The sequence below is a fragment of the Mastigoproctus giganteus genome, chromosome 7 (assembly GCF_048544385.1).
Source record: "Mastigoproctus giganteus isolate SK-2022 chromosome 7, ASM4854438v1, whole genome shotgun sequence".
NCBI lineage: Eukaryota > Metazoa > Arthropoda > Arachnida > Uropygi > Thelyphonidae > Mastigoproctus > Mastigoproctus giganteus.
In genome coordinates, this window is record NC_143581.1 from 234076585 (window position 1) to 234090227 (window position 13643).

At 36.6% G+C, this 13643-nt stretch overlaps 1 protein-coding gene across 3 annotated transcripts in view; it reads left to right on the top strand.

Moving 5' to 3' along the window:
• The window catches only part of Prp5 (pre-mRNA processing factor 5), a 405747-nt gene that overhangs the window by 23071 nt on the left and 369033 nt on the right, over positions 1–13643 (top strand). Inside the window, exons 2-4 of one of the 3 annotated variants that reach the window (XM_090378220.1) lie at positions 1580–1621; positions 1995–2186; positions 5711–5743. In XM_090378220.1, coding sequence (XP_090234346.1) covers positions 1580–1621; positions 1995–2186; positions 5711–5743 — 267 coding nt within the window. The remainder of the gene's footprint in view (positions 1–1579; positions 1622–1994; positions 2187–5710; positions 5744–13643) is intronic. The other 2 variants (XM_090378221.1, XM_090378222.1) reach the window with 2 other exon arrangements.

Here is a 13643-nt window from a genome sequence, read left to right on the forward strand (position 1 = left end):
CCCTGGAGTAATAAAATTAATCCAGAAAAAAGTGTAATTTTCTAATAAATTCACCCCTCTGCCAGTGTAATGTAAGAATTTCTTAATATGCTATATTTGTTGTATTGCTATTTTGTTGTGTTGTATTTATGTATATTTATAACAAACCTTGAGATCAGTCAGCAGAGAAAGGAAATTGCTGTCTCTAATCACGAAACAAAAATCTTTTTTTGATCACATTATGAGACATCAAGAGGAATATGCAGTGCCACAAATCATTCTGATTGGAAGAATCAATGGTAAGAAGAAGAATATCATGGCTGGATAATTTGAAGAAATGGATTGGCAAAACTGTGGAACAATTGTTTCATGATGATCAATTGTGGAACAATTGTTTCATGATCACCAACCTCAGATAGGACTGCAACCTATGATGATAACAATCCTATTTAATTTCTTGTTACCTTTGCATGTTCAGTACTGAATGTTTCAGCCATATCTAAGAGATGCAACTGACAAAAATAAATTTGTTTGTATTACTGTTACTTTTTTTTTTTTTGGTGGAATGTGTTAACAGTACAGAAGAACAAAAAAAAGTTATTGAATCTGTTTTCTTTATAGAGATATCATTTTTGCTAGATGAAGAATAAGATTAATAAATCTAACACTGCTTTCTCTAATTAAATTTATGTAAGTAACATGGCGCTTATTTTTGTACCCATATTTTTTCCTCCTCTTCTCTCCCAACGGCTAGAGTATAGAGTATAAATAAAGTTCTGTACTAGAGTATAAATTTCCCCACCATTAGCTCACTCTATGTGATGGTTGTATTTGTGGTGGCTCTTTCTATTAAGAATGATTAGAAAAAGTTTTAGCATCAATTGAATGGTTGAGAGTGCAGATATTATGGTTTTGAAAATACCACTCACATACTGTTTTATTGCTTTTACAAGCTTAAATCAGTTGAATAAGAAATTTTTCAGTAGCATAAAAAAAGTTGCAATAAAAAGAATGATAATGTATTCTCTAGGTAATTTATTTTTCACATTTATCTAATGAAAGCTAGATATGATTAGTTGGTTATGTTCTGCCAACCAGCAAGATTCATTTTATTCCATAACAGAATGATGTCAATAGTTTAGTATCTGTACTAAGATTCGATTTGTAATGTAATTTTGTCAAAAGTCATATCTATCCTTTACAAGCTGTGCATCACACTATAAAGAAGAGCTCACAGTTCAACCTCAAAATCACTAGATTGACCTGTAAAATATATTGGTCACCAAGGTGGATTTCTTAATAATGACGGAGACCACATTTATTGAGTCCCAGTTTAGATTTGCATAAATGTGCATACCCTTGCATACCCTTGTTAGTACCCCCCCACTAAAATTGGATAGGTAGTGCAGTGTGTATTTTAAATCTTTAATTCAATTTTGATTTCCTAATTTTCTAGCATTAATTGTAATTCAGTTTAGTATTTAAAATGTTATTTATTTTTGTCAAATTTAACCACATAATGTGTAATTGGTGTGAAGGAGGAACATATTCTTCCATCATACCTCTCAGTCATAATCTTCATCTTGCTTTTCTGTTAAAGGAAGGACACATGCAACACCAGCCAAGTAGTTAAACCTCACTGGTAAGTTCATCTTGTTCCTTAAGTTTATATTTAGAATGCACTGCAAGACAATTCCATAAATTAATAGTAAATTGGATTAAAATAAATATTATCATTGAAATCTTGTCAGAATCACAGTCCAAAGTATTTTACTGCTAATCTAACTGTTTGATTATATCTGTCAGCTTGAGTTTATATTTTCAACATTATTTCATCTATTAATATTAGGGTAAATAATTCATAGTTTTGTCAGTGAAAGAAGGTTAAACAGTTCTTCCTAGAATAGATTTACTAATTTCTAATACTCATCCACGAATCTCTTAATATCTGTATGTTATATTTATAGGATATCATTAACTGTTTCCCAGCTCTTCATTGTTTTTGTCCATTTCAGGTATAGAAAAAGGTCAAGATCTCGTTCTCACAGCTCTTCTAGTAGTCCAGAACGCAGGAGACATAAACGCAGTCTTTCTAGAGGTCGGGATCGCTTTCGGAGATCACTTAGTCGAGAAAGGCGGTCACGAACACCTGAACGCTTCAGGTGCTCTCGGTCACGAGAGAGAGAAAGGGAAAGAGAAAGAAGACTGTAAGTTAACTACATTTTTACTAGATATAATTTATAAAACATAAGGTTAGTGAAATGGAGTTGACTCCATGCTAAAAAGTAGAATGGCAGTCAAATACAAATGTTTAGAGGCAATCCAGATATTTTTTATAGCTCATATTCAGCATAAAAAAATGGGGAAAAAGGGAAAATATTCTTAAATATAACATGCACACACACACACACACCCGAGTAATCCTAAGTTTTTTAATGTATATTAGTAATGGAAAATAATACAAAAAGAGACTATACAAAAGTGATATGCTGTATATGCGGACATCCATCTATAAAATGCAATTGGATGTTGGTATAGATGTGTGAAAATTTGCTTGCATCAAGTTTTCACATCTGTACTGAGACCATCCATTTTTTTTTTTTTTCACAATTTAAATTTGTTCCTTTACATGTCATTCAAGAAAGATTATTATTTAGTTTACTCAGTCCGTTTTAAACCTTAAATGCTTCAAATAGATCTTTTTTTCAGGTGCTCAGTTTTCAGAAACTGCAAGTTTCGCAACTGAAAGAGTATCCTTTTAGTGTTAATATTTGCAATGCAGTGCATGAAAACAAAGCTTATATAACGTTAGCCAAAAAAAAAAAAAAAAAAAAACCCTTTCTGCATTGTTTCCAACAATTTTTCCAAACATTCTTTATATTTACTCATACTACCCATCACTACAACATTATTTGGAAGTTTATTCCAACATTTCATTTTTCTTTGGCTTAATGCAAATATTCACTTATTTGTTCTCAAACGTTCCTTTTTCAATTTAAATTTATGCCCCCTCCTGGATTTCATCTGAGAAAAGATAAAGTTGCCATCGCATTTAGTTTACTTAACTCTTTTAAATCTTTATACACTTCATTTCATCACTACACAGATACAATTTTCAGAATCTGTCTTCTAATCTTGTTGCTCTTCTGTGTGCCCATTTCAGAAGATTCACATTTTTCCTAAAATAATATGATCAGAATGGGATAATCACATCCTTATGCCTGCTGCCAAAATTCCTGTATATTTTTGACAGAAGCCTATGTGCTGTCCTAGCACCAGTTTGCACTGCTCAGAGAACTTCATGTCTGATTGCATAATTAATCCTCTCTTTTTCATTCTCCACTACCATGAGTGTATCAACATAAAAAAAAATAAAACAACAAACCAACCAAATTAATTAAATACTTTCATATTATTGTGAAATTCTTCCTGTGGTAAAAGTAGTTTTCCTTGTGTAATTAATTTGGTTGGTTCATTAATTGATTTTTTATTTTAACAGTAGTTACCTAAATATGTGATGTGCTAGAGTTTCAGTGCCACATAGTTTGAATTATTAGTTCATTTAAACTGTTTGTTTATTTGAATAAGTAAATATAATCTCAACATAAGTCTAAGCATACTGCATCTTATAAAATGTACACTGTTTTAATTATATCTATGAGGGCTGTTCAATAAAGAATGATCATAATATTTCATGAACAACTGTACTGTTTACTATGTCTAGCTGTGCTGCAGAATTTAAGACCAAACCAAGCTGCATCACATAACTGTGCAGTTGACTTGTGCACATGGTGTGACCTTGGTGGTCAGTCAAGTTTATGCCTGTTGAGTTTTGTCTACATACAGTGGATGTGACACATGATTAACAGTATGTTGTGCTCATGTTTTGTTTCCATCTCAAGAAAACATCAGCTGAAGTGTATGAAATGTTAAAAGCTGCTTATGGTGAATCAGCACAGCTATATAGCACATATATATATATATATATTTTTTTTTTATGAAAACCCCAAACACGAAAGGTATCAAAACCTATAGTACTTAGTACCGTGCATGGGTTGAAGGAGAAGTATGGGGGGAGGGGGGATGCCGGAAACTTTGCTCTAGAGACTAAACATGGCTTTCACCACTTCAAGCCTCCAATAAGCAAAGTGGTGGTATTTCACCAGTTGATGAAAGTCATCTACCACCTTCTGAAAGTCATCTACCACATATAGCACAGCTCGCAGGTGATGTTTAGAATGTTTAAAGACAAACTTGGTTCAATCACAAAAATTGGTAATCCTGGAGCTTTAACCACTGCTGTCACCACAGAAACCATAGCCACTGTTTCTTTAATCATGAGAGAAGATTGTTACATAACAGTAAGGTAACTGGCAGAGATGTTGAGAATATCAGTAGGAAGCATGTACAGTATTCTCCATGACCATTTGCATATGAAATGTGTTGGTACACTCTGGGTTCTAAGACTGCTCACACATGAGAAACATCAAGTTTGCATGGTGGTTTGCCAGGTGTTGCAACAGATGGTTACTGAACTTGGAGAGTTTCTGCACAAGGTGATAATGGCAAATGAGACATGGCTTCATCATTTTGACCCAGACAGTAAACAGCAAAGCTCTGTTTGGAAGTCTACTTCATCGCCAACACTGAAAAGAGCAAAGGTTGTGGCTTCTGTAGGAAAGTTATGGTCATCTTTTTTTTACATTCAGGGAATGGTTTATCAGCAGGTTGTGCCATATTATGCGGCTGTTATCAGACCTTACTGCAGAACTCTACTGCACACTTTGTGGGTCACATTTATCGCAAATGACTACAACTGTGCAAAGGGATGTTGACATCACGACAATGCGAGTCCTCATTGTTCACTTATGAAAAAGCCTACTTGTGCAAGCTGTGAGATCACCCTCATGATTGCTAAGATTGTCATATAATTTTTAAAAGGCGAGTTGAAGACTTGCATTGTAAAGGCCATGTTCTGAAAGGAGTTAGATGAAAACTAAGTACATTGTGTCCAGCTATCACAAGACATCATTGAAGACTTGTCTGCTTTATGATAAAATATGCTTAAAAGCCCATAACTTCATGTTTGTTTGTGTTAAAAATTAAGATATTGCAGAGACACTGACACAACTGTGGATTTTTGAGGGCTGGAGGTAAAAAGCATACTAAAAAAAATGCCACGTAGAAGAGCCATTATGCAATTAACTCAAGTCGCATTGAGCTGAAAACACTGATGGCGCCTTGCTTATTAGTGCTAAATTCATATAATGCCAATGTCCCAAAACAGTGACTATCAGTATCACACTATGATATTGTGTAATCTGTTTATAATTAAGCTTTGTAAATTTTTTATGTGGCTAACTATTACCTGTATGTTAAATTAATTATACATAATGTTGTAAATATTGTGCTCCAGAGAACTTTCCTATCCTCCATCTGTTTTTTCCCCCCTCCCTTTTTTTCCTGTTATTTCATTTAGTCTACTGAACTTTGAAAAGATTTAAAGGCAATGAAAGACATTTTTGGAAATGTCATAGTTATGCCTTTAATTTTATTATTGTCAGATATTTCTTTCATATTATTATGCCATTATTAATTATTAAATATGATATATTCTTATCTTACCTTTTTTGTGTTAGATGTTTTATATATATATATATATATATATGAATAAATATCAGTTGTTTTTGTTTATTAATAAGTTTTTCACTTATCTCACAACCACGTGTAGCAATGTTCGTTGTACTTCTGAGCGCACACAAATGTGAGTATTGCACACGATTTTGGATTTTGCTGTTATGTTTTTGAAGAGTGCTGTGATTTTGGAACGAGTATGAGTGAGTTAAAAGAGAGAAGAGAAAAAAAGAATGAAATTTAACCAGATGTAATATTTGTTTTATACATCCTGTTAATATTTCTTGAAGAAATTTAAATGTTACTGAAGCGTAAAGAAAACAGAGTCAGAGTTTTTGTTGATTAAAACGTTTTCTTGGTCTAACAAGATTAATTATGAAGTTTTTAGTTTAAATGATAAGTAACCTTTTTTTTTGCAAAATTACATATCTTATACTGACAGGTAATATAATGTTTACTTTATATGATTTAAAACTGATGAAACTAGTACTCTAGTTTCATCAGATTTTTTTTTCACAGGTAACCTTAGAATTATAATGCAAATTTCATGGATATAGGTAGAAACCATTTCATTATTTAAAGCATACTCAGAAATCTAATGTATTTTGCTGGTTTGCTAATTTAAAGAATAGAGCTGACATTTGGTACTGAATTTAATTTATCCTTTTCAAATGCCTACACAAGTGGGATACTAGAATTTTTTGAAATGAAAGTCTTAAAATAAACAGGAGGGATTTTATTTCACAAAAGTTTACTCCTGAAGAACTTACAAAAATGTCCCCCCCCCCCAGAAATTCTGTTGGATGCTTTAAAAGTGGCTTAATGAATTAGTTCTAGGAGTTAATACAGTGATTACAGTGTTAGATTAGTGATGCCTGCTTAGATAAAATTGTTAATGCTGTATAAATTGTGAATGAGAGCTTTATAATTTGTTACTATAAAATATCAGTGTAAATACACCATAGTGAACTCATAATGAAAAACTATGTAAGTAGTGTAAAGGCATCGATTTAATTGTATCTCATATTGTGACTACCTTCACAATGAGTTACCATGTGCTGCACTACCTCGAATAAGTAATGCTTCACTAATAGAGAAGACTTGTTACTTACTTTCAGTGGGCACCACCACTCAGATGGCATCATTTCAAGGCTTATTGGCCTATTCTCGGTGGGTGGACAGGTACCCTCGTGTTGCAATTATGCCAATCCAGTTGTGAAGTTATTTCCACTATATGAGAGATGCCAAATGGTGTGCAAGATAATACTTAATAAAATTTAAATTCTCAAGGCATAATATATAATGAGTTTTTATTATATAATAAAAACCATAGTAAACTCATAATGAAAAACTACATAGGTAGTGTAAAGGCATTGAGTATTATCTTGCTCACCTTTTGGCATCTCTCATATTGTGGAAATAACTTCACAACTGGGTTGTTGGCATGATTGTGACATCAGGTTATCTGCCCACCCACCGAGGATAGGCCAATAAGCCTTGAAATGGTGCCATCTGGGTGGTTGGTGCCCACTGAGAATAAGTAACAATAGTCTTCTCTATTAGTGTAGTGTTACTTATTCGAGGTGGTGCAAATACATGGTAACCCATGAAGGTAGTCACAATATGAGATATAATTAAATTGATGCCTTTACACTACTTACGTAGTTTTTCATTATGAGTTCACTGTAATGTATTAATACCAATATTTTATAGTGTATTTTAAATTCATAATGTACACCGATGAGCCAAAACGTTATGACCAATTACCTAATATGATGTTGGTGCTCCATGCGCAGTCAAAACAGCTCGTATCCGGTGAGGCATGGACTTTACAAGATTTCTAAATGATCCTTTAACTCCTGTAAGGTTCGTGGTTGAAACGCTGCAGATTAGAGTGGCTGTTCCAACACAAACCACAGATGCATAATGGGATTGATTTCTGGGGAATTTGGAAGCCAGGGCAATATCCGGAAGTTTTCCTCATGTTCCACGAACCAGTCTCAAACAATCTGGGTGGTGTGGCATGGTGCATTATCCTGCTGAAGGATGGCACCACCAAAGGGGGGGGGGAACCGTTTCCATGAAAGGAAACGGTTCCTTTTTTTTTTGTACCTGGTCAGCAATGATTAGGTAGGTGGTAAATGTCAGAGTGTCCGGCACATGGATGACGACCCAGGGTATCCCAGCAGAACCCAAAGCATGACACTGCTACCTGCTTGTTTTCGTTCTACCTTGCATCCAGGCACCAACACTTCCCCAGGTAAACGATGCACGTGTACCTGGCTGTCTGCGGGGTGCAACAGGAAATGTGATTCATCGGACCAGACGACCTTTTTCCAATCAATCAATCAAGGTCCAGTTTTGATGCTCACGTGCCCATTGTAGGCACTGTTGCTGGTTAACTGTGGTTAGCATGGGTACTCAGAGTGGCCTTCGGCTACGCAGCTCCATTTTCAGCAAGTTTCGATGTACTGTGTATTGTGACACATTACTCCCATCACCAGCAGTCCAGTTACCGGCGAGTTGTGCCACAGTCACCCTTCTGTTGCCACATACCATCCGGGAGAGCCTTCATTCACCTTGAGCATCGATGACCTGTGGTCGTCCAACACCTCACTGCCAGTTCGTGAGTTTTCCATCCTCGGACCACTTTCAGTAGGTACTAACCACGGCTGACCACGAGCATCCCACCAGCCATGCTGTTTCTGATATGCTCTGACCCAGTCATCTGGCCATTACAATTTGTCCTTTGTCAAACTTGCTTAAGTCCGCTGCCTTTCCCATCTGAAGAACAAGAGTAACACCGATTAAAGGAGCTCGGTATCAGGTGTTTTTTATGCCAAGTCCTGACCCTCGCACATGCCGTAGTTCACCTGCAGTTGCTTTGATTTGCATAACGACTCACTGGTCGTAATGTTTTGGCTCATCAATGTATTATGCCTTGAGCATTTAAATTTTATTTATAATTTGTGTATAACTGATAAGGATCTGTGTATTTGAGAAGGGAAATGATGACAATACTAAGTACAGACATTTTTTTTCTCTTAGAAGTACTCTCTTCTAAACAGTTCAGATGAGGGAAGAACCTGTGGTTTATAAGTTATTGCAATTTTTTTTTTTTTTTTAATCATGTAGCTTAGTAGCCAGTCTGTTCCTGTTGATATTTTTCTCTCTTCTTTGACATATTGCTTAGGTAACAGGTTGTTGGATGTTATTTTTCTTTTTTCTAATCTGACTGAAAACAAAGGAATTGAAAGAAACAGAAAAACAAATGAACTATTACCAGTTCTGAAGCAATACAAATTTTCTGGGAAACAGGAAATATTCCATTGTCAGGGAAACGGGAAATATTTTTTGCAATAAGGATAGATGGACTAGAACCAGGGTACATCTGCCGGGAGCAACTATTAGATGTCACCAACAGATTGTCAGACTTTAAGGAGGATAAAGAGAATATTATTATCCATGTGGGGACTAATGACATTAAGCATACACGAACAGGTTGTTGGATGTTATTTTTCTTTTTTCTAATCTGACTGAAAACAAAGGAATTGAAAGAAACAGAAAAACAAATGAACTATTACCAGTTCTGAAGCAATACAAATTTTCTGGGAAACAGGAAATATTCCATTGTCAGGGAAACGGGAAATATTTTTTGCAATAAGGATAGATGGACTAGAACCAGGGTACATCTGCCGGGAGCAACTATTAGATGTCACCAACAGATTGTCAGACTTTAAGGAGGATAAAGAGAATATTATTATCCATGTGGGGACTAATGACATTAAGCATACACGATCTGATGATTTGTTAGACAAATATAGGACCATGCTGAAGAAATGCCGCAAGTTAGATCACAATGTTTATGAGTCAGCAATTCTGCCCAGCCATGATAGGAGGGATTATATGCTGAAAGCCTTGTGGTTTAACTCAAGACTTGAAGGACCCTACAAGGCTTTTGGGGGGAAATTTCTATCAGCTTGGCCTGCACTTGTAGGTAGAAGGAATCTGTTTTGTAAAGACGGGATACATTTAAATAAAGGTGGTGCAAGGGTTTTTGCCAGTATTACGGATACCTTAAAGGTTCAGGGAAACTGCTAGTTTTGGGGGGGGGAGAAAGGGTAATATAGATACGTATTTATCTGATAATATTGGTCAAAATAACACTCACATACCTTAAGAGAGCAACAGAACATATTAGCAAGATGTTCTGAGGGCAGAAACAGTTCATGTCACCTGGGGAAGCCAGCTCAAATAACTTTAAAGGGTGTATCAGGGTAGTTAACTATATGAGAACACTAAGTCTTAATTGTTTATACAGTAATGTCAGAAGTGTCATCAATAAAATGAGTGAATTCGAACTGCTGATTAGGACAAGTAACATTGACATAATAGGACTTACGGAGATGTGGTGCCACTCGGAGATAGGGATGATGAGTTTCAGTATTTAGGAAGGATAGGGAAGATAGAAAGGGTGGTGGGAGGTCATGCTTCTTACCAAAAGGAGCCTGAGCATGATGAAAGCTTTCCGGATTCAGACATTTCTCGTGCTAATATAGAATCTGTATGTGTGAGATAGTTGGAGGCAAAGGTATAGAGCGTGTGTGTGTGTGTGGGAGTAATCTATAGGCCAAGTGATTGTGAAGATTATGATGACAGCCTCTGCATGCAAATGGAATGGGCAAGAAAGCGTGAATGTCTTATTATGGGTGATTTTAATTTGCTTCTGATTGGAGCAAATGGGAAGGAAACTCCATATGGGAGACAATTTTTAAATCAACTAGATAATTGCTATTTGTATCAACATGTCAGGGAAGGTACTAGGGAAAAGAATACTCTACACCTCATCATCACTCATGAACCAGATGACATAATAGTGCTGGCAGTACAGGAACCAGTAATAGGAATTGATCACGGAGTTCACTGAAGAGAAAGGTAGCAGTAGTTTAAGGCAAAAGAAAGGGCTATAATTTCAGGAAAGCAAATTACGATGGCTTAAGATGCTACATGGCCTCTATTAACTGGGTAGATATCTCACAGAGAGCAAATACAATTGAATTATGGTATACCTTTAAAACATTAATTACAGAAGCCTTGAATGCTTATATATCATTAAAAAAAAAAATACGCCATGAGGAGGATTCCAAGTTGGACGAATAATGAAGTAGCCAGATTACTTGAGCAGAAAAGAATGGCATGGAAAAGTTACAGAGCAATAAAAAGTACCGAAGCCTATAATAGCTACAAATTTATCTGTAATAGTGCCACAGAAAAGGATAGGCCGGCAAAGGCACATTATGAGAAATTGCTAGCAAAGAGGGAGTGATAAGGAATTCTTTACATATATAAATGCAAAGAAGAGAAGGAGAAACCAGATCGGACCCTTATGTAATGGACGTGGGATAGCACTAGATACCCTAGCTGAAGTTGCAGATGAACCTAACAGTTATTTTGCATCGATGTTTACAGAAGAAAAACCCTTTATGTCAATGAGAAATTATGGGAGTGAAGTTGAACAAAATGTAATTAATGATAGTGAAATTTCACATGTTTATTTAATGAAAAAACTTTTAAGCCTACAGGCCAGTAAGTCTCCTGGGGTTGATGGCATATAACCTATAATCTTAAGGGAGGTGGCAAGTGAGTGCATTGAACCATTGAGGCTAATTATGAGAGCATCACTGGACTCAGGAGTGATTCCGTTGGATTGGAAAAGTGCCATTGTGCTTCCAATACATGAGGGTGGATTGCTGACCGGGCTAGCCGGGTGGGTAAAGTGGCTGCCTGGCAACCCAAATGTCGCGGGTTCAAATCTCACCTCGGGCTTGGATCAAAGTACTCAACTTCAAAAAAAAAAAAAAAAAAAAAATGGGGATTGAAGAGTGAAGTGGGAAATTACTAGCTGCAATGGCATATCCAGGTATCATTGTAAGTGGAGGGGCATGGTGACCAGGCTTTTGTGTTTTTTTTTTTTGAATGCCTCCTGCATTCTTTTTCTTCATTATTTTTCAAATTTTTGGTTAAGGTGAGACATATTCCCTCTTTGCCCACCCCTGAATATGCTCCTGACTGGCCGGTTAGTCTAACTTCAGTAGTAGGCAAAATCATGGAGAGTGATCAAGGGTGGAATTCAGGATCATTTAGATAGAAATGAATTCTGAAGGGTACTCAGCATGATTTTGTAAAGGGAAAATCATGTTTAAATAATCTGATTAGCTATTCTGACAGGGTCACTTAAGGACTTAGGGAATAATTTTGATATTGTTTCATTAGCATTAGTAGAGGCATACGATGCAAGAAAGCAAGCTTATGCAGCATCAGCCAAAAAAAAAAAAAAAAAACCCACTCCCATTTCACCCCTCTGTACCACAGAGTTGATACGTTGCTCTGGGGGTTACTACTTCCCATATGCAGTACTTTACGTTTGTCATTGTTAAACTTCATTTGCCACCTCTCAGCCCATCTGCTCATCTCTCAGCCCATTTGCCATAATCAATATCATTTATAAATACAGAAAACAGAAATGGACCCAACATTGAACCCTGAGGGACTCCACTAATAACATTAGTCCACGATGAGCAGTATCCATTGATTACCACTCTGTCTTCTCCCACTCAACTATCCCTTTATCCACAGCAGCAATTTGCCTCCAGTGCCACACTGCTCCAATTTGTTCAGCAGTCTTCCATTTGCAACAGTATCAAAAGCCTTTCTAAGATCCAAATATATGATATTAAAGTTATTCCTTGCATCCACTTCCTTTGTGACCACATCATAGTATCCAATCAAATTGGTCAGGCAAGACTTTCCCTTAACAAAACCATGCTGTGTCCGAGCTATAACTGAAGTCTTGTCTAGATGATTCTGCAGTGCTTCTTTAACCAGTGCCTCCATTAATTTTCCTGGAACAGAAATTAATCTAACAGGTCTATAATTACATGTGTTGCCCTTTGATCCTCCTTTGTGAATTGGGGTCACATTTGCACATCTGCAGTCCATGGGTACCTCCCCTGAGTCCAAAGAAGCTCTCATAATTATGGCTAAGGGTTTCCTTACTTCTTTTGCTGCCCCCTTTAATATAACTGGCTAGATGCCATCCAACCCGGGTGCCTTTTTTATATTAATCTTCAATTTCAACTCCACTTTCCTCTCAGTTATTACAAAATCATCTAGTTCACTGCCAGAGTTTAATTCACCTTTGGCATTCCCCTCCCTGAATAACTCCTCATGTGTGAATGTTGATGCAAAGTACTCATTTAGTTTGTTAGCCACCGCAGGATCATCAACAGTTGAACCATCAATATCCAGTGGGCCAATACATAGGTAAAGAACTCTTTGCTGTTTTTCTTTGCATTCTTTGCCAAAGATTTCTCATAATCTGCCTTTGCCCGCCTAACCTCCTTTGTGACTTAGTGACAGAACAGCTTATATCTATTATAGGCCTCCATGTCACCCATTAATTTATATGTATCCCATGCATTTTTTTTCTCGGCCACATGTCTGATTAGTTCATCTGACATCCATTTAGGCCTAAACCTTGAACTATATTTCTTAGTTGGTATGTAAAGCCTAGGAAAATTTTATTTTGTTTCTCAGAGCAAAACTGGAGTTACAATTAATAAGCTTTCGGCTGAGACGCAAAGAGATCACCAGAGTCAAAGTAGACCTTACGAAGTGTGGCTATCCCATCGACATCCTTGACAAGTGTGATCTACAGGCACGCGACAACGCTACGACCAACAGCAACGCCAACAGTGACGAGTCATCCACGAGGGCATTTATCCCATACTACCCCAACCTGTCACAACAGATCGGTAGAATCTTAACATCATATGGGATAAAATGCATCCAACTCCCAGGCAAGAAACTGCGTTCTCTTATCTCCAACGTAAAAACACCCGTCCCCACTCTTCTACAGAGCGGTTTGGTCTATCGCATCTCTTGCCGTGACTGCACCAGCTGCTACTTTGGAGAGGCTGGACGTCGACTCGAGAAACGTCTCTCAGAACATAAAAGGGCGATCCGTTTGG